We start from the raw sequence: 23,493 nt of genomic DNA, 5'->3' as shown, positions 1-23,493 counted from the left end.
TCGCTCTTCCTGTGTTGAACGACATCCCCGTGCTTCGACGACGATGACGACGAGCTCGGAGACGGGACCACCGGCGTCCACCGCTGTACGTGCCCGCGCGCCGTCGTCCGCGACGCGAGTAGTCGTTCCAAGTGTGCTTCGTGGTTGTGACGGCCGAAACTGGGCGATCGAACTGTGCCGTGCTTGAGAGCGCGACCTACACGCTCGGCAGTGTGCTCGGGCTCCGCCACGACGGCAAGGGAAGGCGAGGCGAGCGGCAGCACCGCCTCCAGCAGGAGACGGCGGCGGCTCGCCGCCGGCCGGTCCGCCGACCTCCTACCCTCCTCGTGTTGCTGCCGCCGCTGCTTGCTAGTAGTGCATCGAGGTGCTTGTGCGGCGTGGTTGCCTCGCATCGTCGCGAGACGTCCCGGCGTCCGACGCACCGCCGTCGGGCCGAAGACGCGGGGCCGCGGGATCCGCAGTGAAGCACGGTCGCGGCGCGCGCGGGTGGCGGCGAGGCGCGTTACCAGATCCTCTAGCCGAGGGGCCACCTAGCCCTGGGGCCGCCGTGGCCTCGCAGCAGCGCCGAGGATATGCGCTTCGAGCACTCGGACCTATCGTGCCAGAGCGCCATGGCGTTCCATCCCTTCTTCCTGCCCGGCGGTCCCGCTCCTCCGGGAGCGCCGGCCGCTCCGGGGTCGTCGGCTGCGCCCGCGACGAGAACCACGGACTTCAGCATGCACTCCATTCTGAGCCAGCCGGCGCCGACCACGGCGCCCTTCCTGCCTCTGGAGTGCTTCTCGGCCGGACCTCCTCCGCCTCCCGTGCCGCCTCCTCCGCATCACCTGTTTCCGGGACTCGGTCCCGGTCTGAGCCACGGGCTGAGCACCGCCGCGGCGCTGGCGGCCTCGGGCCTGGCGCCTCCTCCGGGTCTGGCTATGCCCAGGGTGCCGGGCGCCGCGATGACGCCCGAGGAGATGCTCACGGTGCAGTTCAGGCCTCCGCTGTTGAGACCCGTCGAACCCGAAGACGACGGCGTCCGCGACGACCCCAAGGTGACCCTCGAAGGCATGGAACTGTGGGAGAAGTTTTACGCCAGCGGCACCGAGATGGTCGTCACCAAGTCCGGAAGGTGCGTATATGGTGTCATACTTGTCACGTGTACTCGAGGGAGGGTTGCGTCGATGTACACACGCGCTCGCCGTTGGAATGAAACTCGAAGTATAGAATGGCGTGACCGCGCTTTAGGTGTGCAAGCAGACTCGAGTGCGGTGGCCATAGTTTGGAGCGACCCAAGGCATAGAGTTCGTCGGGGCATGTCTGCATGAAAGTGCGCGCTGCAAACTCTATGCTTCGAATATAAACTGGTGGAGATGACGGGTGCGCGCTCCGTCTGCATATTTATGTCGCACTGATGCACGGATGGGGAGGCCACCTGTTCTCTCCTACCACGGTTATTAGACACGAGTCTTCGTAGCGCTGTCCTAACATCATAATCCGTAGGATGCACAATGTCATACTGTTGAGGCTTGCAAAAAGGTTCCCCGGTCCTTGGCCTGCAAGCGGTTTTTGCGAAGGCCGCGAGAGCTGCTGCAGATCGTTAAAAATGCATTTGATGACGCAGTGCAGAGCAGCTAAGGTTGAAGACCAATGGAAGGACCCACATTAGTGCCGCGCAAAACTAACTCTGTTCGTTTTGCTGTTCACTTGTAATCGTTTTTGCAAACAGGATATGCCTTTGTATCGAAGCATTGGCTATAATGATGAAGGGTTCTGTAGGGAATGATTATCTCTGCACGTTTATATTCTCTTGTAGCTGCGTCCTTCTCTATTACGTCTCCATAAAAACAGTTGGAAAATTCTGCGACACAGTTCGCTGGGTGAATTATTTCTACATTTTGTATGTACCTGAATGCAGCACTGCAGGCAATTATTTGAGGATACCTCAAATTTCATTATTCTCTGCAGCTTGTGATTTTGCTTCAAGTTATAGCAAGCGCTGCCAAGTACGCGCCAGTATATATTTGCTCTAATAGATAGTTTACATTGACGTCATCGTGGTTGCCTTCTTGGAATACTAGCACGCCGGGAAGCTGCGTGAAAAACAATAAACGTGGCAGTACGAATGGCGTGTCTTGCGCCGAGTGAGATCGATAACTGTGATAATCCGGAGAAAGGCAGTCATAGTCAAAAAGTAGAACAATGGATGCGCGATAATACGGTACACTCACATCGTTACGACAGTTATGCTTGGACACTGTGGCACGGTGAGCTGATCTTCGTCCGTGAAATCAACTGAAAACTGATCTGTACGCTATTATTCGCTGGCTAAACTCTGTAGGTATATATATAGGATCACAGTGATTGTGAATCCACTCTCCAAGTTATTGTGGCAGCAAAGCGATTTGCGCCCTAACTACACAAAGAAACGAAAGCAATAACCTTGGTCAACAAGACCGTGGAGCATGATTCTCTCCTTAATTTGCCGCAATTAAGCTCCGCGTTGCTGCCATCTATGCATGCAAACAAGCTGTGGTTTTGCATATGTACGTAATTGGCTCACTTGCGCACTTGTCGCTGTATATGAACAATCGCCGAACAATGTGGATGTCGCTGGAGGAAACGTTTCGACAAGCGGACACGTATATGTCTTCGTCAGGGCGACAACTGAAGACAATGCCCTTGTCCAAACTTGGCCCCAGCGATAATAGATCGTCCAATGTTCGATCACTTCAAATCTCCATCCTCTCGGCATCATTCGCTTCTATGTGCCGCTCTATCTGTATAGGTGGAGGAGGAAGCAGGAACAGACGGAAAGGCAAGTAGGTTGGCCAGTTCTCAGACCGGTGGCTACGCTGTGCTGGGGAAAGGGGGTAAGGGGAATAAAAGATAATAGAAAAGAGATATTACACAAAAAGGGAAGATCAAAAATAAAAGATAAAAAGGAAAGGAGAACACGGCACTGCTTAAAGTCTGTTTCTAAGACCAGTCTTCCGCAAGAAGTGCAACAACGCTTTCAAAGCCTTCTGTGCTGAGGACGGTCTCGGCCAGTGTACCAGGACGTTTTCCTTCGACAAAGGGCGCTTGTCAGGACTATCTAGCACACTTGAAAGTTCTTTCCCTGGCGCACTGAAGCGGAGACACTCACAGAGAAGGTGTGCGATTGTTTCCTCGCAGCTACAGTTTTCGCATGTATACATATATATAGGGCTGTTGGCCATTCCTATCCGAAGTGAGTATACGCATTCGTGAAAGCCACGCCAAGCCACAAGAGGCACAGAAGCGTCTCCTCAGCTCTTAGGTATCCCTGACGGAATGCGGAGCCGTATATTCGGATCCATGTAGGGGATACGAGCGTTGGTAAACTCCGTCGAGTTCCACTGTGCGAGTGTAAGTTCACGCACGCACGAGCGAACGAAGCCCTGCCGCTGCGTCTGTTCTCGATAACGGTATAGCTACACAGTGGGCACCATCATGAGCAGATCGGGTGGCCTCATCTGCGCGGTCGTTTCCGTAGATGCCGCAATGGCCCGGTATCCTCTGATATGCTATGTTGTGTCTCTATTGTGTGATAGGGAATAAGCCTTATGTCAGTGACTAATTGCTCATTCGGTCCATGACAAAATGGCGACATAATGCACTGGAGAGCGGTGTTGGAGTCGGAGAGGATTGGCCATGCCTGTGACGGGTCTTCAACTACGAACTCTAGAGCAGCACGGAGGGCGGCGAGTTCTGCTGCCGTCGATTATGTAAAATGTGATGTCTTGAATTTTATGGTGACGGACTTCGCGGGAATAACCACTGCTCCTGCTGAGCTTGCAGAAGAAACTGAACCATCCGTGTAAATGTGAAGGCGTCCGCTGTTTCTCATGCAGGAGCAGTAGTGTGGCTTGTTGTATACAGGGCTACAAATGACGACTGTGTTTTCTTCTACGGTATATATCATCGTTCACTCTATGTAGGACCACTGGCTTCCAAATGCTTATCAGTCAAGGCGCATGTCACCATCTCTGCAGGTCAATCAAGATAGTGTAAATAAGAGCCCGCCGGGATAGCGCAGTGGCTATATGTCGTTGTGCTGCTGAGCGTGAGGTCGTGGGTGCGATACCGGTTGCATTACGACTGGGGTGAAATGCAAAAAAAAAGAAAACGTTCTTGTGTTGAGGTTTAAGTGAACGTTATATAGAACTCCAGGTTGACGAAACTATATATAGTCCAGAGTCCCCTATACAGTATACGGCGTGCCCCATAACCAGGTCATGGTTTCGGCTCATGAAACAAGAGAATTTGAAACTCCATAAATAAGGTATGGACTTCAGTAACCATAACATTAAAACGACAAGGCAAAAAAAAAAAAATATATGGCAACGTTTAGGTGCTCTTACTATAGTCTTATTATGCAATTGGTGATCAACGCTGGAAACTTTCCAATCCAGAAAAAAAGATTATGACGTCACGTTCTGCTAACTGTATACAGTGGAACGCGCCTAAAGATAACTTTTCTTCTTTTTTTTAGAAGCGTGACTCGCAGAATGTATAGATACCGCCGCACGTTCACAGAGAGGCATGCGTCGCAGATATCCTGCCGAAAGCCTCGCTGGTGCGAATATGTTTTCATTTATGTTACTGACATTTTTTTATTACATTTAACTCATTAGCAAATCTTTTTGTTGGCCTTTCCAGTCTCTGGTGGTAATACGAACTAATAGAAATGACTATGGAGACGCAGAAAATCCTCAAAACAATTACGAGAATTTTGACGCTAACTTCAAGCAATCAAAAACTGTAGCTGATCCGTTAATTGACGCTGCAATAAAGAGAAACACGTACAGCTTTTACCATATATCCCGTGGCCTCCTGGTAATTTTTTGGCCGGAGTTTCAGCACGATTTTAGAATTTCCATTTCACGTATATATAGGCGGTCTGCTAAATTACTTTGTTCATGTATATACGCATATGAGCAAGAAACGCTATCGGCACGCTGCGAAATTAACATAAGAGCTTGCGTTGGTCGCAAGTTTCAGCGTTGTTGAACCGCAAGTATGTGGCGACACCGCGTTTGGACGTAATACGGGTATTCATGGATAACACGTAGCCCGCTGTAGATAAGCGGCGTGATGAACACATATCCCATTGTAAACACGCGCTTATATAGTGCTGCCACTCGCTGTTATGAATAGAAAGCAGCTCCGGCAGGTTTAGAATGTTAGCTCTATATAGAGAAGCGTGACATATGAGCCTCTGCACAGCAAACACGCGTCAAATAAAGTTTCACTTACAACTCAGTGGCTGACCATTCGCGATTCTCCCCCGCTTTTCTTTTTTTTTCTTTATTGTCATAATTCAATTTCATTGAGGAAGAACATGACACAGATATCTGACGTGCGCGCGTTCTTTCCTTTTCAATGGCTAAAAGTTTTCCTCATAAACCCCCCTCCTCTTTCACGCGGTGTTCTTTCAAAGGACGGGTTGTAACATGTCCACTTTCGTTGTACTTTTCTCACTTGTTTTCTGAAACGCGAATCATCTCAGTAACAGATACGGACGACTCTTAATTCTCGGCCGGCCTTTCAACTCGTACGACCTTCAAATTATGAGACTGACCGAGAGAGAGAGAGAGAGAGAGAGAGAGAGAGAGAGAGAGAGCGCAAAGACAGGAAAGGCAGGGAGGTCAACCAGACGAGCATCTGGTTTGCTACCCTGCACTGAGGGTGGGGGAAAGGTAATAGAAAGAGGAAAAAGGGGAGAGAGTGAGAACTGAGTGCGTGCGGGAGGGACACTATGCACATGGGCACTATAAACGGTATCTTAAGCCGGTGCACTTCAAGTATTGCACTATAGTGCACGAATCGCTCTTCGTGCCAGTGACAAGGGAGACAAATTTGATATGCAGGTATATAGCGCTGGATACCCATGCCAAGTATTCGAAAACTAATAGCACAGCTAGCAGTTTTCGCATAGCACTGCAGTTACACTGCTGCGGTTACATCCACAGAGTTTAATAAGATGAATTACTATAGTATACAGGGAATTGTGGCGCTTGTGTCTGCACTGTAAACGGAAATAACTCCCAGGTGGGAGTATAATGACTGTCCTCTAGCGAACCCCCAGTTGGGAGTTTATTATGCTCCGTATTGCCGGAGTAGAATTTTCACTCCGTGCGAGCGGAATTTTTGCGTGGAACTATGGGAGTTTTCTTTTTTCCGTCTTTCCTTTAATTTTCGCTTTGAAATGGACGGAGTTTTTTCGGGGTGCAACGGGAGTATATAAAGAGGCATTGCGTGAGTTTGGGCGAAGATCTTTACATATAGAGACTGCTGCTCAAATTTCGAAACATGCACACAAGACCGCGTCAAATTCAACGAAACCACATGTATCGAGACATATATAAACATTTCAGAAACGCCCAATGCAGAACTTTGAAAAGCATCCCACGTATACACGCGACACTCAAGAAGCAACGCTGCCAGTTTATATAGCCACGATACTGTGTGCCTCGAACCCGACTAGGTAGCAGCTGTGTTGTTTTCAGAATTACAACTCACATGCATGCTCGTTCATACGAGATCTGCCTCTGTGAAATGAACAGTATACCTTAATCAACACAATACTATTAATTCAGATTAGTGAGAGAAAAAAAGTTAGTGGCGTAATTTTTCAAAATTAGCATGCCATTCTGCGAGTGCTGAAGCGACTTCGCACACTGCCGGTGTTCGCGACCAAAAAGTAGTGCATTAGAGACAGTAAGCAAGAAAAATGCAAGTGCGTCTGCTTCATAGCAAAATTACATTTTTGCGATGTAGTGGTCGCGTAGCAAGAAATTATTACGTGTGAGCATGACCCGCAGCAGCGGACGCAACACCGAAAAGTGTGCAGTCACACATTTTCTACACCCCGCTACTTGCTCTGCGTCCAAGCAATCTCTCTCTCGGTTGTGAAAAGTAGCTACATCGCTGATCTGTCCAGTGAATCCTTAAACTCGGAGCCAGCAGGCATGCGTCTAAATCAGTGTCTCGGATAGAGGCTAATGTTAATTCAATATCGGAAACAACGACGTGACCGAAGCCTATATGCGCGATAACAATTCGATTCACATCGCCCAATAAGAAGCTTTATTTACAGTACGCATACTTATGTCCTACCGTTTGTCTTCGGGCGAGGATATCCGTACACAGATAAATAAAAACAGTTGCTTGCCCTCCGGTCTTTCTCACTGGGCAACACAGCACCGCAACGAACTTGGGGTACGCCATTCATGTGCGACTAGCACGGATGTCGTCGCTCGAACAGTGGCTGCTGTTGCCATTGCTACGCGGTCCTTTCAAACACTACACCGGACGTTGTCAGCATGCACCCAAAAGGACATAAAAGTCGCATTTCACGTACTCAAGAACAGAAGCCACGGTCACGCAGCTTGAAAACACAGTCAGAACCTCAGCCGACATCACGAGCAAGTGAGCAGCTTCGAGGTATACCTATAAGCCTTTTTCCGCACTTGAAAACGTTGCTCTTGCACTCATCGTTGTCAGCAAAGTGATCAGTGCTAAAGTACTTGAAGATGAGACATTGAGAGCTTCAGGCATGCCTGTAACACTTTTTGGAAGGAAATACGGAAAACAAATTGACGAAGCGCTGTCACGGAACGACACTTCACAGTTGTAAGCAAACCGTCAGCCATAAGCACTGCCAGCTCCGCCAAACGCACCCGGTCACTGGCGAGGCGCACAGCCTCATGGGAAGCGCCACGTGACCAACCTGTTTCGGCGGAGGGGAGTTTTTTAAAACTCCTTGTCGTAGTTTTCACAGGAGAACAAGATATCGAAGCGGATTAAAATCGCGTCATGTCGCCTTAATACTCCCGCAGCTAGCCAACGGAGTGAAGCGATGGAATCGTGCTGTTTTGCTCCCATGCATCGGAGTAAATATTCGAGGAAAGGAGAATTTAGGGTACATTACCTGTTAAAAACTCCCAGGAGGGTTTATTTTCGTTTACAGTGATACGGCGGCTGCAGGCAGGGCCCGTTCAGCCAGCACGGAAATGATGAGTAGTGCATTGATTTGCGCGTAAGCCTCGTCCTTAATTCTGGCTTTTATGTGGCTACGTGGCATTGTAAAGTGACCATTCTCAAGAAAGTGGTGCTTTATAGGTAATTAGGTAAACATTATTAAAACAGTCCGACGGCTGGAATCGAACCCAGGACCTGTAGCACAGAAGCCCGATGTTGAAACCATTAACGCCATGGACGCATGGACAAGCGGAACCATTGCAACTTAGCAGCGATTATGCGTGCCTGCAAAGTCTTATTACCCTCTGCATTAAAGAAACAGTATCGATTGCTTTGAAAATCAGTCCAATTTAGACCCGCATAAAGCGCAATAAACGAAGCCACAAGAACGTCTGAATCCACAAGCACGAAGATCGGACAAATCCACGTACTACCCATCATTCCCGTTTTTGGCCGAACGATCGCAGTGCCAGAGTTACCTCTAGTAATTGTAGGGAACTTTATGGTTGTATACGCAGGCCCAACAAGAATACGTTATTTCAGTCGTGCAAGCAGCTTTGGCGCGTTGCGGAGGCGCAGATGACAACTTGGAAACGGCAGTGAAAGCCTGCATGGCGCAAATGGATCGCTAACCTCTCAAAATCGAAGATTTGACTTTTTGCGCTAAGTGTGTATATATATATAGTACCACAAACTGTGTATACACAAGACTAGAATCTTTTACTCGCCCTTAACACCCCCCCCCCCCCTCGTATATATTCTCAAACGATCCTCTACTCAATCGAAGCTGTTCCTCCACTCCATGATGATGATGATGATGATTGTGAATTGTGGGCATACTGAAATGCCCTAGCCATATATAAACTTACCGAGTTGAGTACTGCATCGCCGCCTCTTGACTGAAGAAGACGCCGTACCCTTCTCGAGAATTGCCGTGGAATGCATGTGCTCGGCATTACATGGGTCGTTCTTTCCACAATGCAGTATACCCGGCAAAAGATGGCTGCCGTATATACGCAAGTGTAGTGCAAACTCAGGTCAATAGCGATAACCCTTCTCAGTCCTGCTCAGTGACGGCCAGTGACGACATATATTATTTAGAGCAGTTTACTTTTTTTTTCAGTTCATTCGTCATTGCAACCTATTGAATAAACACCCGTGATATACGGCGCTCGCTTCGCATATTCCTTTCAGCGCGCTTATAGAAAGACGCGTGTATACGCGAAGGCCGCAGATATCGGGCAAGCGAGACATTCGAAACCGTGCATTTCTTTTATATACATACAAAGTGAAAACACCGACACAGTAATCGATCAGTTCAATCATATTACTGTCCTCGTTGCGAAAAACAACGACACGCCACTGTGCTGTGTATAGAGTGTCAGAACGCGCAGCAAACCGAGAGTGATTGCCCGTCTCGAGCCAGCAGATATATATAACGTGTATTATTGGAGAGACCAACAGGAATCGATACTTTTAATTTCTAAGTCTCCTTTCATATCCGCCATTGCGTGTATACCGGCGTATACACGTAGGCGAAGGGCGGAACCGTGAACCCGCACTGCACAATCGTGGCTGCGCTGTGCCTCCGTGCAGCGCGCTTTTGATAAGACTGACTGACGCAAACGAGTTCTCGAGTCGGTATGCATTTGATAGAATTGTGCGTGCGTGTAACAGCCGCCTTATCTCGCCTCGTTTATACTTCCACGCACGCGCATGCACACACGTGCGCAAACAAAATGCGCATGCATGCGCCCGTTGACGAGATGAAATGAAATATTGTACACGTATGTATGTATGAAAGAGAGATACCGTTATAACGACCCGTTTATTGAAAACAGCTTAAATTTGCACGTGCTTCTGAACTTAACCGCTTCATGCACTGCGGAGGCGGCAGCTAGCTTTGCGTTCAGATAAAAGCGCTGGGAAATTTAATGATCTCTATTATAAGCGTGGCGTCGTCCGTGGAGACATTCGCAAGAGGGCGTGTTTTTCGAGTGCGATAATATTGCGCTACTTCGGAGATGATTTTGAAGTAAAGTACACATGTGTTGCAACTCGGTGAGCTTTTTCTTCTTTTTTGTTGTTTCCGGGCATGCATTATTTGCACTCGTCATATTATTATAGTTGTGATTTTTTTTACCTTGGTTCATCCCACTTTTATTCCTTCGTAGTTACTTGTGATGCGAACCTTACTCGGCATCAGCACAGCATATCGTGCAGCCACCATGACTCCAACATATATCTGCAACACATGCTGCAACGTGTATTGCAGCATGCCACGGCTGCACCTGCTGCGTATGTTGCATGTGTTGCGCCCGCTGGATGATCTCATCCGTGCATTCCTGCATGAACGTGAAACGCAGGAAGCAAGCTTTTCGAACTTCTCCATGATATTCCCTATAGTTGACAGCATATATATATATATATATATATATATATATATATATATATATATATATATATATATATATATATATATATATATATATATATATATATATATATATATATATATATACACATGCACCTGTACATTTGCTTAGCCTGCAAGATTATGCAGCTAATTAGCTGCGTGATATATCGGCACTGCATGAGGGCGGAACTTTCAGAACGGCTTTGCGGCGAGTGTATATAGTGGACACGTGGGTGAGAAGAGAGTGAAGTAACGCGGCAGACTTTATTGCTACAAATATGTGGGAGGGGAAAAAGAAAAGCACAGGACAGGAAGGTTGGCTATTCAGTACTGGCTCGCTGCTCTGTGCTGGAGAAAAGAGTAAAGGGATAGCATATGTGCCCTATACGAGCCACCGATGTCGCATGCAGTATAGACGCTTAACCATTGCAATACCTTGTTTAAGTGCCTTCGTGGAGTGAATCTGAGTATATCGTAGGCTATGTACGACTTCTATTACTGAATTTCACGAGGAGACACTAATGAAGGTTATTAATTTCGTTACTTGGCACTCCTTCTGTGGAAAAGTAAAACTAAGCGGTCATTATCACGGAAGGGGTTATGCGTTTTCGTTTGCTTCCTCATTGGTACTTTATCGTTTGCTTCCTCATCATTATATATTCGTATCATTATTTGCATGTAACACAAATGATACATGATGAAAAAAAGAAAGATGCCTCGGCGTTCAGCTGAATAAAGTGCCTTATAAAGTCTCGTATATACGAAGACCTAACATCGTATCGCTAGAGAAAGAAAGAGAGAGAGAAAATCTGGACGCGAAAGGCAACAGTTGAAACACAATGGAAATGGCGTGAACCATAATTGTATTACCTAGCAAACATAAGTGAACATCCAAAGCACGATTTTTCTGTAAAGATGGGAACAAGAAAGGAAGATGATTCTTTGCCTTTTGAGAACGTGAAAAAAATGTTAAGCTTAAAAAAATTAAATGATGGCAAAAAAAAGCCTACACTGTGCCAATGAACATGGCTGCATGAATCGAAGTTATTGAATACCCGATATTTTATATTGAAATTTCAACAGTTGTATACCTAAAACAAACGAAGAATGTGTACGTTTATTCTGTGATATATGCATGCTACATAGCATGTTGAAGTGACAGCATTTCAAAAAAATTCGCAGTTCTGCCCGAAAGGTGAAGCACAGATTGTGATAGCAAATTAATAGATAGCTGTACGAAGTAACAATAGTCCCTTTATCGGCCGTATAAACATTCGCTTAATGACTAAATTACCAATGATAGAATCCATAAGCGTGACTCAGCGAGGACACAGAAAGAGCAAACACAGAGAGACAGCGTTGCCTTTGTGTGTCTGCTTCTTTCTACGTCCTTGTTCAGTCGCGCTCACGCATTCTACCATAGATACAAACAAACTAGCCCGTCAACGTGTTTTAACTAAATTAACCAGCATGGCGTCACGCGTGCACAGGCAATAATGAACACATCTCGTTCGATGAGCGCGGAAACTCGCTGTGAAAACCCTGGAGTTATATGAATCACGGCAGCAACTAGCGAATTGACCTTCATGCATGTCTCGCTTCAGCGTGAACGAAACGTCGAAAGCACAGCGCATACGAAGCTACCGGTACTATACGCGCGCTCTGCAAACATCGCAGATCGCTTTGAAGATGAGGCCCCCGCGGGCGCGCACTTTAGCCACGTCGTAGATGGCTTTCGAGACACACGAGCGCCTGCAACCTGTCCCTACGGCGTCCGCCAAAGCGTCTACTATGGCGTCCGCGATTCGCGTGGCCAACGCCGTAGGAGACGCCGCGGTTGTCTCCACTTTGTTCGGAGCGGCGGGTGAGGAGGACAACGAGGCACCGTAGCAGCCGTCGGAGAAGAACGTTCTCTTCCCTCGCCTCAGCCCCTGTCTCGCCCGCCACAGGAGAAGGGCACGCATCCGGGCCGCGTTTCTCCCTCGCGCACGTGAGATTGCAACGCGTTCGCCGGCTCACATGGGTTCACCCTCATGCACAAGCTTTCGCTCATACGCAACCTCACGGCGACCGCGACGGCAGAAATTCGCGAGTGTCTATTTGATTGCTATTGCAATAAAATGATTTTATGGAGCTGATTTTTAGCTGTCCGTAACTTGGTATGTAAGAACTGCGTGCACTGTAACAAATGACTGTGGATAAAAAAAAAACTAATGAATACGGGAAAATTCAATTCTCGCTGAAGAAAATTTGAACCGAGTCTAGACAATTCCTCTTACTTAGGAAAGTTAGTTTTCTTTCTGTTGACGCTGAAAGATAGTTTTTCTTGATAATAAACAAATTTTGTTCCTATAGGGTAAAGAGAAGAAAGTTGTCGCAGGTAGTGTGAGCAAAGTTAGTTGTTTCTTTTTTTTCGTTTCCTTACTGTTATCGCTTAACATAAGCGTGCAGCTTTGCCACCTACGTAAGTTTAGGAAGGCATATATATCTCACATACGCCGGCGATATAGTTTTAATTACTGCAAAAGAAACAGCTGCTTGCACTGGGCCACGCAATGCTGCTCCCAGCATCGCTGTATATTGTGCCGGTATAGTTCTATAATTATGTCATTGACACTTTACCTCTCATTATAATATTTGAGAAGTTTATTAATTAGTTAAGACTAATCACGTAACTAGGCGGCATGCAAAGAACAATCCGAGTATCTCCAAGCGACGGCAAACAACATTACCTTGGTTTTGTCCAGCTATACGTGGCATTCGCATATATATATATATATATATATATATATATATAAATCCTAGTGCGTGATATTTGGGACACTCTGTATCTGTATAGCGCTACGGGGTCGTCTATATAGTAACTTTTCTGGGAAGCTTTATTGTGCCGGTTGTGTCAAGAGTAGAGCACTCAGGAAATCCTCTTCTGACAGAGCGCCCTTTCATGGGTGGCACGACACAAACAATAAAGTGGCTCGAAAGCGCTGACGCATCCAAGTCATCGGCTGCATTGCAGATTTGCGCACGTACCGCAAAGCGTATATATATCTCGCAAAAAAAAACAGCAAAAACCGCGGCGACGGTGTACATATCTTTCTTCTTTTTTTTCACGTATGCACATGCACTGTCGCGTTCGCGGAATGTCCGAAGACGCGGCGACGCCTCCGCGTCGCGGACGCACGACTTGCACACAGAGGGCGCTATGTACGCTGTGTGTGTTATGCGTGTAGACGCGGTCGCCGAGATAAATCACACTTAGCAAGTTTGCAGGGAGAACACAGTGCGGCCGTTCTTGTCCTTCCGGCAAGCGCGCCCGTATAATTAACGCCTCGCGACGCGCGCGAGGGCAGCCGCCTCCGGGCCGCGGTGCATTCTGGGAAGCGACGCAGTGTGCGCGCCATGGGTCGCGCCATGCCGCGGCGTCGGGTTGCGTCTCAATTCCAGCGACAGGGTTACTAACCGCGGCGCGTCGCACTGCGTCCGCCATGTACAGGCGACGTCGTATGCGTACGCACAGCGGAGCGACGTACGACCATGTACCATGTCAAGAAACGTGGTTGACATATAAAGCGGCTCAATGGGCGCTCATGCCGCGTATTCCTTTCCAAATAGAAGCTCGTCGATAAAGGTGAGCTTCTAGTGAAAGGATTGCAGTGCCTTGTCATCGACCCAGAAGGCCGGAACATAAAAAAAAAATGGCTGTGGCTTAGCTAAGGTTAAGCCCAGGATGCGAAGCATACTAGCCTTTATTTTAGTTGTTGAACCACTGTTTAGCCTGGTGAACTGCTGTTCCTTGGCTATATTTGGTTCGGCTAGACGAAGAAACAACTCATGCGTTACCCTGCTTCGCCTTCAAGAGTGGAACGCGACAGCGTTCCCGTCGACCCGCCAGCGACTACGCGCCCCGCATTGGACGCGGTGAGCGTCGAGCAACGCAGCGTTCGGCGCGGCAACGAAATGTGCGCCTGAGCAAGCGTCGCACGCCTGAGCCTTAGAAACAGCTCGTTTCTAAGGCAACACCGCATTCACTAGAGGCGCTTTTGTACCGCTTTGAAGCATCGTACTCGTGGCTCAGTGGTAGCGTCTCCGTCCCACACTCCGGAGACCCTGGTTCGATTCCCACCCAGCCCGTCTTGCAAGAGTTGAGCCAAAGCCACTTCTCCTCTGTCGTGACGTCACGGTGTCACGTGATTTCATGGTCACCGCCGCGCCTGAGGAGCTGGGTTGAGCCCTCGTAATATGCTTCGCATAAAAATGGCTGTGGCTTAGCTAAGGTTAAGCCCAGGATGCGAAGCATACCAGTCTTTATTTTAACGCGACAGCGTTAAGGAGCTCGTGTCGCAGAAAAGCCGGTGTCGTCGGCGTCGGCTCAGGCGTGCGTCGCTTGCTCAGGCGCACATTTCGTTGTCGCGCCGAACGCTGCGTTGCTCGACGCTCACCGCGTCCGATGCGGGGCGCGTAGTCGCTGCGCCGTAGGCCATTGTCTTACACCCCTTGGCGGGTCGACGGGAACGCTGTCGCGTTCCACTCTTGAAGGCGAAGCTTATAAGCGTCCGCTTTGCAGCTGTTATGACGTCATACGGTAGCTACGCGGCCGCGCGCGGCGCAGCAAGGAAGAGCGTGGTTGTGCGGCTAGTATATATGCTTCGCATAAAATGCTTCTTTGGCTATCTCCTCACCTAGAATAGAAACGTATTGTTGAGGCATTGGAACCGTATGGCACAGCGCAGTGATATATATATCATAAGAAGCCAGCTGGAGAAACACCTCGAGGAGAACGTAGGGGAAATTACTTTTACCTACTAAATTAATTAAAGAAATTATAAGTCAGTGGCAATGAAAGCGGATGAAGAAACAACTTGCCGCAGTTGGGGGAACGATCCCACGTTCTGGCATTACGCGCGCGATGCTCTGACCAAGTGAGCTACCGCGGCGCCGTTTTCCCATCCACTTTCTTGGGTGGGTCACGGTGCACTTCTTGCATTATACGAAACCTCGGAGTCCGCTATTTAATTTACCGCGCGTCACAACATACGTTAGCCAAGCTGTTCGACGGAAACAGAAAAGAGATCATTGAAAAAGCACGTTGCAATATACAATTATAAGACCTACGGTTTTCGGTCACGGTTAGCTTGGACACCCTATATAATAACGTTCCGTCGTGCCAGTTTCGGTTTGCGTCACGAGGCTGAAAGCGGTCACGTGAGAGCGAAACATCCAGATGTCCTGACAGTCGCTTTAGTTTCGCTCGTTCGGTCGTCTGTTATGCCGGTATACGTCTGGTAATATACAACGAGTGCACACCCTCAGGAAAATGTCACCCTCAAAGATGGATTAATCGTTAAAGCACCCTCTTAGCACTTTTAAATTTCTGAAAATTTTGAGAATTTTTGAACTCGTTGGCAAAACACCATTAGACTGCTTAAGCTGTTTCGCCTTGGCGCTGAATTACAGATAAACTGAAGCACTGAAGAGGGTGGCGTCAGCATATATCAGAGAATACAGAGGCGCTATTACAATCTTGAGCTGCTGCATTAGTTCCTGCTATGTCAGTGTACACTTCTGATTGCGTGTTTATATATTATAACCTCTCCTTTGAAGCTTTCGTTGTGGTGCAAGGTGTTGCTTTGCATGACGTTTTCTTTGTACGTACTACGCTCGTTGTCCTGTTACTAGCTATGACCATGTGGTGCTCATAACATTTCAAATAGTTCCTGTGTATACGTACAGCATTTCATTCATTGTAATGAATGAAATGCTGTACGTATACACAGGCCGTGTTCAGAATGTGCTCTGCTGGAGACAGTGCATCGCCCGTTGGCCGAGGATCTGTAGCACCGTCTTGTGTACCGGTTAATACAAGATCGTTCTTCCTCGTCTGCCATCGGCAAACACCGTTCTCAACTCCGCGTTCCTGCACGCGGACCTCGCTGGTCGGCGTGTACCGCGCCCCAGATTTTCGCGATGCCCTGATGTCGGTGCTCGATACCAAGGGCGTTCTCGGAGCAGGCCATTATCAGATGAGCCATTTGTGGCTCGTCACCTGCGCCAGCAGCCTTTCCAAGCAGAAGCTCGTCCATAAACGTGAGCTTCTAGTCAAAGGATTGACGTGCCGGCCTTGTCGTCGGCCCAGAAAGCCGGAACATAAAAAAAATTAAGTTTCTTTGGCTTCCTCCTCATCTAGAACAGAAACGTATTGTTGAGGCAGTGGGACCGTATGGCACGGTGCAGTCCATAACCAGAGAAATGTGGCGTTGTGAAGACATGCATGGAGAGTTGGCAGAAGACGAATCGTGATGTAGAGTTCACGCTCAAAGAAGGCGTCTCTACCAGTTCCCTTCCTCATATTGTGACCATCTTCGGACTTCAAAGCCTAATTTTGATTCCCGGGCGACCTCCCTTGTGTCTTTGACGCAACAGAGTTTTGGCCCCATAAGAAGACAGTTTAAAACACCACGAAGCGCGGAGTGCCACCGTTATAGTCATAACGCAAAGGCATGCGTTGGCACGTATGCTGACAAGCGTCGTGGCAGTCGACCAGTGGGCGATGACACCATCGTTGACCACCACATAGATGTCAGTGAGGTCGTAGATGTCTGTGGCGAAGCGCCTGCTCAAGACCACCGGGCTGAGCTAGGAGTTGCAGGTATCGCCAGTTGCGGACACAGCAACAGCAAAGGATATTGAAGAACATACAGTGACCAACCGTGAAAAGGACCCTTGTGCGACGTGGGCAGAATCATCCCTCTTGCCGGACCAGCTTCATCCGGCCCAGGATACTGGAATAACTGAGACGTCCAAGAAGCGTCCTAGCGCCGGTAGATGATCTGTAATGCTCTGGTAACTGGTAAGGAGCCAAAGGTCGTCGCGGCGATGGCGAAGAAGCCTCTTCGTGGGGCCCCTGTGAGTGCATATGCCGCTGCAGTTCAAGTAGTTTCCAGAGCTGCGACTCCTCGGATGGCCGGGACAGGCCTATATATGTAGCAGCGCTACATGTAGGCGCTGTGCCGTGAAGTGATGGAGGGCGCCCTTGCCTTAACGTTTGGAACACTGAATTTCCGTGGCTTATACGTAGTAAGTGACGGCAGGGTCAGTTGTTACACTTGCTGCGCCGCCGAGCGTTAGATATCATTGGAATTCAGGAAACAAAAATTGAATCCGATGACGACACAGTGGCTGCTGTAGCTCCCTTGCTTTCAAGGTAGGATCTGTCAGGCATGTCATCGGTATCTCTGCAGGAGTTATGCTATCTGTGAGGAAAGCGCGGAACCGCAACCCGTTGGGACTGTGCACTGATAGGGAAGGGTGACTTATATGTTGTGATGTCAGTATGGAAAGCCAAATTTGGAGGTTTTTTTGCGCGTATACACCAAGTAGGGCACGTGACCGCGGGAGGACTACTTTCTCTCATTGACTCAGCAATTACGCACTGACCGTGTATTGGTTGTCTTAGGTGACTTCAGCTGTGTGTGTAGTGCATAAGATCGATCGCCTACAAGGCGACACCAGGATACCAGTGATGACGTTTTGAATGCCTTGGCATATGATTACCACCTAGTGATGTACGAGTAGAACATGAAACAAGTCCCGTTTCGCTACACCCACTTTCGAGGTACATCTGATGCAAGGTTTGATCGGATTTATATATCATTACGTGTCCTCCCTAGATAAGACTATACGGCTACAACGTGCAACTTGTGTTTTTCATGGATAATTGTTTGGTGCCAGTCTGTTTTGGCAAGCTGGAATTCACGGAATGTAACAGTCTGTTACTCTCGCACGAGGCTTTCTCTAGCGCTTCCTGGAAATTCTTAATGAAGTATTGAGTCGCAGTTCTTTATCAGTCTTTGCGCAGTGGGAGATATTCAAGCAATAATTTAAAATTATAGCTATTGAAGAAGTTTCAATATTATCTTTTGAAAAATATAGAAAATATAGAGTTGTGCAATTTCGTAGCTCAGCTACACGAACCTGAATTCCTGCATCCTGGTAATTACATTGGAGACATTTACAACATTAAGGCACAAATGCAGTCAATGGACACTGAGAGATACAGAGGTGTACTAGTCCGACCGCGTACTCGTCGGTATATTTGGAGCAACAGCCGTGTAGTCGTTCATGGTAAGGAGCTTTGGCATGCTCTGTCGAAGCAAGTGTTCGAGATGAAGTATGCCGGAGCGATTGTTAATGACAAGGCTCGAATAATGAAAGCACTCACGAGCCACTATGAGAATATTTTTCAGTGCCATAAAGCAATTAATAGCGAAGCTGCAACGGAAAAATTTGTTTCATTGCTACAACTCGGTCAAGAAGTACGAGATGATGTTGATAGAGACCTATGCATCACAGAGGTTGAAGCAACCATTGCTTCATTATCTAAAGGCAAAACTCCTGAGCCTGATGGCTTGAGAGCAGAATTTTATCGGTGCTTTTGCTACATATTGGCTCCCTTTCTGCTTAAAGTGGATACGAAGAAGCCTATAGGATTGGATGTCTACCCGCCACGCTCTGTCAAGGGCCGTACTTATCCCAAAAAAGTAGGGATGCAACTAAATTGCAGAAAGTTGAAGTATATCGCCCCCTATTGCTTTGCAACGTGGATTATAACATAATTGCGAATATATTAGCTAGCCGCCTTCAAGACGTAATTCAATCAGTGATGGGAGACCATCAAACATGTGGCATTAGAGGACGATTAAACCGGACAAATATCCACGTTGCGCTGTCTGCGCTAGAGTGTGTAGCAGAAAGTGTAGGTCAGGTCGCAGCAATGAAGGCTTATTTGGCAGAAGCATTTGATAAAGTTAATCACCAGTTCTTGTTTCGTGTGCTAGAGCACATAAACATTGGGTGTCTTCTTTCTAAAGGCATCACCATCTGTAATGTTAATTGCACAACAAGACTAATAGTTAATGGTTGTCTGTCCGAATCTAGCTACCTCCGGGCATCGGTAAAGCAAGTTTGTCCCTTGTCCCCTCTATTATTCTCTTTGTACTTGTAACCGCTTTGCGCCCGAGTTCTGGAGGATCATACCCTTCACGGGTTCAAGTTGTTATCCAAATTGTTATGGGTACTTGCCTGTGCAGATAACATAGCCTTTTTCTGTGCTGATAAAAAAAGTGTAGAGACTGCCCTTGCCATAATGCAACAGTTTTGCTCAGCATCTTGTGCAGCAATAAACTTTGAGAAGAGTTCGAGGTTTTGGTGTGGTCTACGTTGTACGATTCCAACTCGCTTCGCAGGTATTTAGTGGAGGCGGGACTTCAAGCACTAAGGCGGACCCTCTCTCAATATGTTTAATGGTGAGCGGAAGTCGCGGAAGTACAGCGTAAGGTTAACAACTGGCAGTGACGGAAGTTATCCATATTGAGCCGAGCTGAAGCTTGCAGTGTGTTCGTAGCGGCTCGACTTATGTATGTCCTGCAGGTATTACACTGTTCGCTGCTTAGGTTCCCAGCTTTCCATCGTGTGCTTGCTATTTATGTATTGAGCTCACGTGTTGAGGCCATGCGGTGGGACAACCTTTCTTTTCCTCTTGAGAGTGGGTTTTTGGCCTAGTTCACCCTTCTGTTAGGCAACTTGTCTCCCGGTTATACTTTCCTGATGTGAACAGTCCATTTCTAAGAAAGGTGTTACAATTTCGATTAATCACTTACCTTCCAGAAATAGCTCTGTCGTCTTCTATCAGAGCTGCATCAGCGGCTTTTTGGGGCTTCTTGAAGGAGGCTATTGGAGGCTTTTACTTTCTAAGGCTGGCTTTAGTATGGATTATACTTTCACTGCATCCCGCAAAGAAATTTCTCGCGTATTCATAGGCACATTGTTTCCTGTTCCCCATTATCCTGGCCCTTATTTGGAATGTTATTACCTAGTTGTACTTAAGCGCGTCCGTCCAGTGATCGTCCCTCCAGGGATCAAAACTTTTTTTCCTTTTGGGTTATATTCGGCAACCCTTCTTGTGCAAACCTGGTTAGAAGAAAGGGGCTGCTTCGTGCCGGTCGACAAATTGCCGTTTGCGTCCGCATGCCGAAACGATTGACCAATGTTTTGTAGATTGTAGGGGCGCTGTCTTCATCCATGAGACAATCTCCAAAGATAGCTTAGAAAAAAAGATTTAGACGTCACACCATAAACAATCCGTTTCCTGCCTTTTAAGGATCCCTGTGACCCACCACGTGGTACTCAGTCGACACAGCCTTTGGCGCAGTGGAACACGTGACATGCACGCTGAACGACCGCGAAGCAATCTGTCGTTGTTTTGTTTTGTTTTTTCGGGAGAGAGGAGGGGGGAAGAATGTGCTGCCTACGGCCGTATATAGTGCGTACGCTGTACAAGGAAAAGCGCCGGACTGGATGGCTTTATTGAACGCTTGCGCGTGCTTGCCCGACTCTTGAATGTGTTTTCAGTGCCCTTAAATTTCTGTAGTGTTTGCTTTTTTCTTGTTTGCTCAAGATTCTGCTCCCATGCATTAAAGAAAAACATAGTACAGTGGTCAAGAGGTAACACTTCCGACTTGCAATCTCTAGGTCCGCGGTGCCAATCCAGTCTGCGCGATTTTCGTTTCACCGCTTAGTTTTTTTGTTTTTTTTAATAAGCGTTTCTGGAAGCACTTAGGGGATTACTTTGGCGCACGTCCGAAATACTAAGCTATAGTTGTAGAATAAAAGACGTCGCTGTTAAAATAAAACGTACTGCGTATTTCGGCTAAGCCCACACTAGGGAAAAGGGCCCAATTCTATAAAAACCGACCTTTCGTATGGCCTTTATTAGTTCATTTAAACACACTTTTCTACCGTTGTATATAAGGGGGTGAGTTAAAGGTGAGATAAAACACCCTGAAGGGTGCAATTCTCCTTTGTGTGTAGCAGTGTAGCACACGACGGAGCGAGCCGGAGCGAGTGCCGAAACGTCAGCGTGCGCTGTTACCACGTGACCACATTCCTAGCCATGACTTCATGACTCACCTCCCGGGAAACGAAACCGAAACTGTTTCGTAGAAAAGTTATTATATAACAAATTACTTAGGGCAGCTCTGAGTCTCGCTGTTCTTTTTTTTTTTCTAATGTTTCGAGGTCGATATATATAGCACCTTCATTTAATGCAAGCCTATGAAAAACCGAGAAAATGAGCATGTTGTTACGCGAGTTGGCGCATATTAGCAAACATTTTTTTTTAACTGCATGCGCGAATAAATGAGCACAGAGAGAGCTCACAAGGACAGATGCAGACTTGCAACTAATCTTTATTCAAGAAAGACCACATATAAGTACATCTCAGAAATACACCACTGCGCGTGCGCAGCAAAAAACATAATAAAATACCTTTCTGTTCATGGAATACGTAACCTAACTACGCTCATCAATAAACCTCATATCACTGTTGTGCAGGTAAACTGAGGAGTGTATCTGTATCTCATGTATCAATGTATCAATCATGTATCTTCTTTCTTATACGCATCGCGTAACTCTCTTGCTCGGTAATCTCGGCACCGATACAAAATCTCCACTCCTTTCAGGATCGGCTATGTGGGCTTCGTGGAACAAAAATTAGTTGCATGTCTGCGCCTGTCCTTGTGTGCTCTCTCTATGTTATCGCTTGTTCGCACAGTTAAAAAGAACGTTTGCTAAAAGTCGACAAAAAGAAGCCTACGAAAAAGAAGGTAACGTCAGTGCTTCTTTAAATTTAGACATTGGCCGGGGGTTGTGCTGTGATAACAAGACATGAACGCTGGGTGCACGATTATAAGAGCCCACGTAAGAAAGGACCGGTTAATTCGAGGTTTACTTAATTCACTTTGATGGAGCGCGGTGCCCGCCTAAATGCTCGTTGTCGGCGTGCGACGGTTCACGTATAGAGGCTGGAAACATCTTTGTGAAGCGCAAGCGAGGAAGTCGACTATATAGAAAGGTTGAATTGCCTGGTGATCCTTCAACCGGGAGTCGTGCAAGAGCAGCGCGGTTTCGGTGGAATTGCTGTGTCGGAACAACTGTTGCGCCGGTGTACAATGCTGCGCGATTGTTGTCAAAAATTAAAAATAAATTAGTCGAGCCTAATTCAACCGTGGGACACTGTTGTACCGGGATCAGTAAATGACTGGGCATGGACTACGCAACGCTCAACGAAGACGTATAGTCCCAGCTCTCCGACTGCCACTATTGTTTCAAAGAAGGATGGATCGTCTGCAAGTAAATTTGATGATGATGATGATGATGATGATGATGATGATGCTTAAGCGTGACGATGCATCCGCAATGGGAGATGGGCCAAGAATGAGCTGGTTGGAGAAAATGCACAGATAACAGCTACATAAATGAAGCGAAGAACCACAAAATGTGTAAAGCTCGATACAAAATCATAATGTATAACTCAACAGACAGGCCATAGGAATAGACATTTATATTCAAAAGCAGTAGCTACTCACTGCACCATTGGCACAGAAAAAGACTCTAAATTCCTTTGAGGAAAGGAGGCAGGTATAACGTGGTAAACGCTTCGTAGCTTGAGGGAAATCGCACCGTGCGCTTATACACATTTAAATTTTATGCGCATCCCTGTGGATCAAATATACAGCGTGATGGTTTCTAAGTTTCATGAATTTTTAAAAATTGCCTGTGGCAGATAACATAGTTCTTATCGCTGCGCTATTGGAAGAGGCGGATGTTACTAGCAGGAGAAATCGCAACACATATTGAACAAATTAACAAAAGTTACCCAATTAAATTCTTAATTAATTATTTTACGGCACATCTTGCGATTAAGAATTGTAGCCGGTGAGTTTGCAAGACGCATCCACTTGAAATGAATTTCCAGGATGGCACCAGTTTTGAGATATTATTTCCTAAAGTATGAGATGAAGTATACGTGGGCTTACTTTTGTGCTTCAATGCAAAAAAGAGCGTTTTAATTAAATTATGGGGTTTTACGTGCCAAAACCACATTCTGATTATGAGGCACGCCGTAGTGGAGGACTCCGGAAATGTTGACCACCTGTGGTTCTTCAACGTGCACCTAAATCTAAGTACACGGGTGTTTTCGCATTTCGCCCCCATCGAAATGCGGCCGCCGTGGCCGGGATTCGATCCCGCGACCT

The 23,493-nt window shown here is 47.2% G+C and overlaps 1 protein-coding gene across 1 annotated transcript in view; it reads left to right on the top strand.

The window, feature by feature from the left end:
• The first annotated feature begins 340 nt into the window (after positions 1 to 340).
• The window catches only part of LOC139056039 (optomotor-blind protein-like), a 167,697-nt gene continuing 144,544 nt past the window's right edge, over positions 341 to 23,493 (top strand). The window contains exon 1 of the mRNA XM_070533852.1: positions 341 to 1,111. Coding sequence (XP_070389953.1) covers positions 573 to 1,111 — 539 coding nt within the window. The 5' untranslated portion in view covers positions 341 to 572. The remainder of the gene's footprint in view (positions 1,112 to 23,493) is intronic.

The sequence above is a fragment of the Dermacentor albipictus genome, chromosome 2 (assembly GCF_038994185.2).
Source record: "Dermacentor albipictus isolate Rhodes 1998 colony chromosome 2, USDA_Dalb.pri_finalv2, whole genome shotgun sequence".
NCBI classification, from domain to species: domain Eukaryota; kingdom Metazoa; phylum Arthropoda; class Arachnida; order Ixodida; family Ixodidae; genus Dermacentor; species Dermacentor albipictus.
Note: the sequence above shows the minus strand (reverse complement) of the source record. Positions and strands in the feature narration are given on the sequence as shown.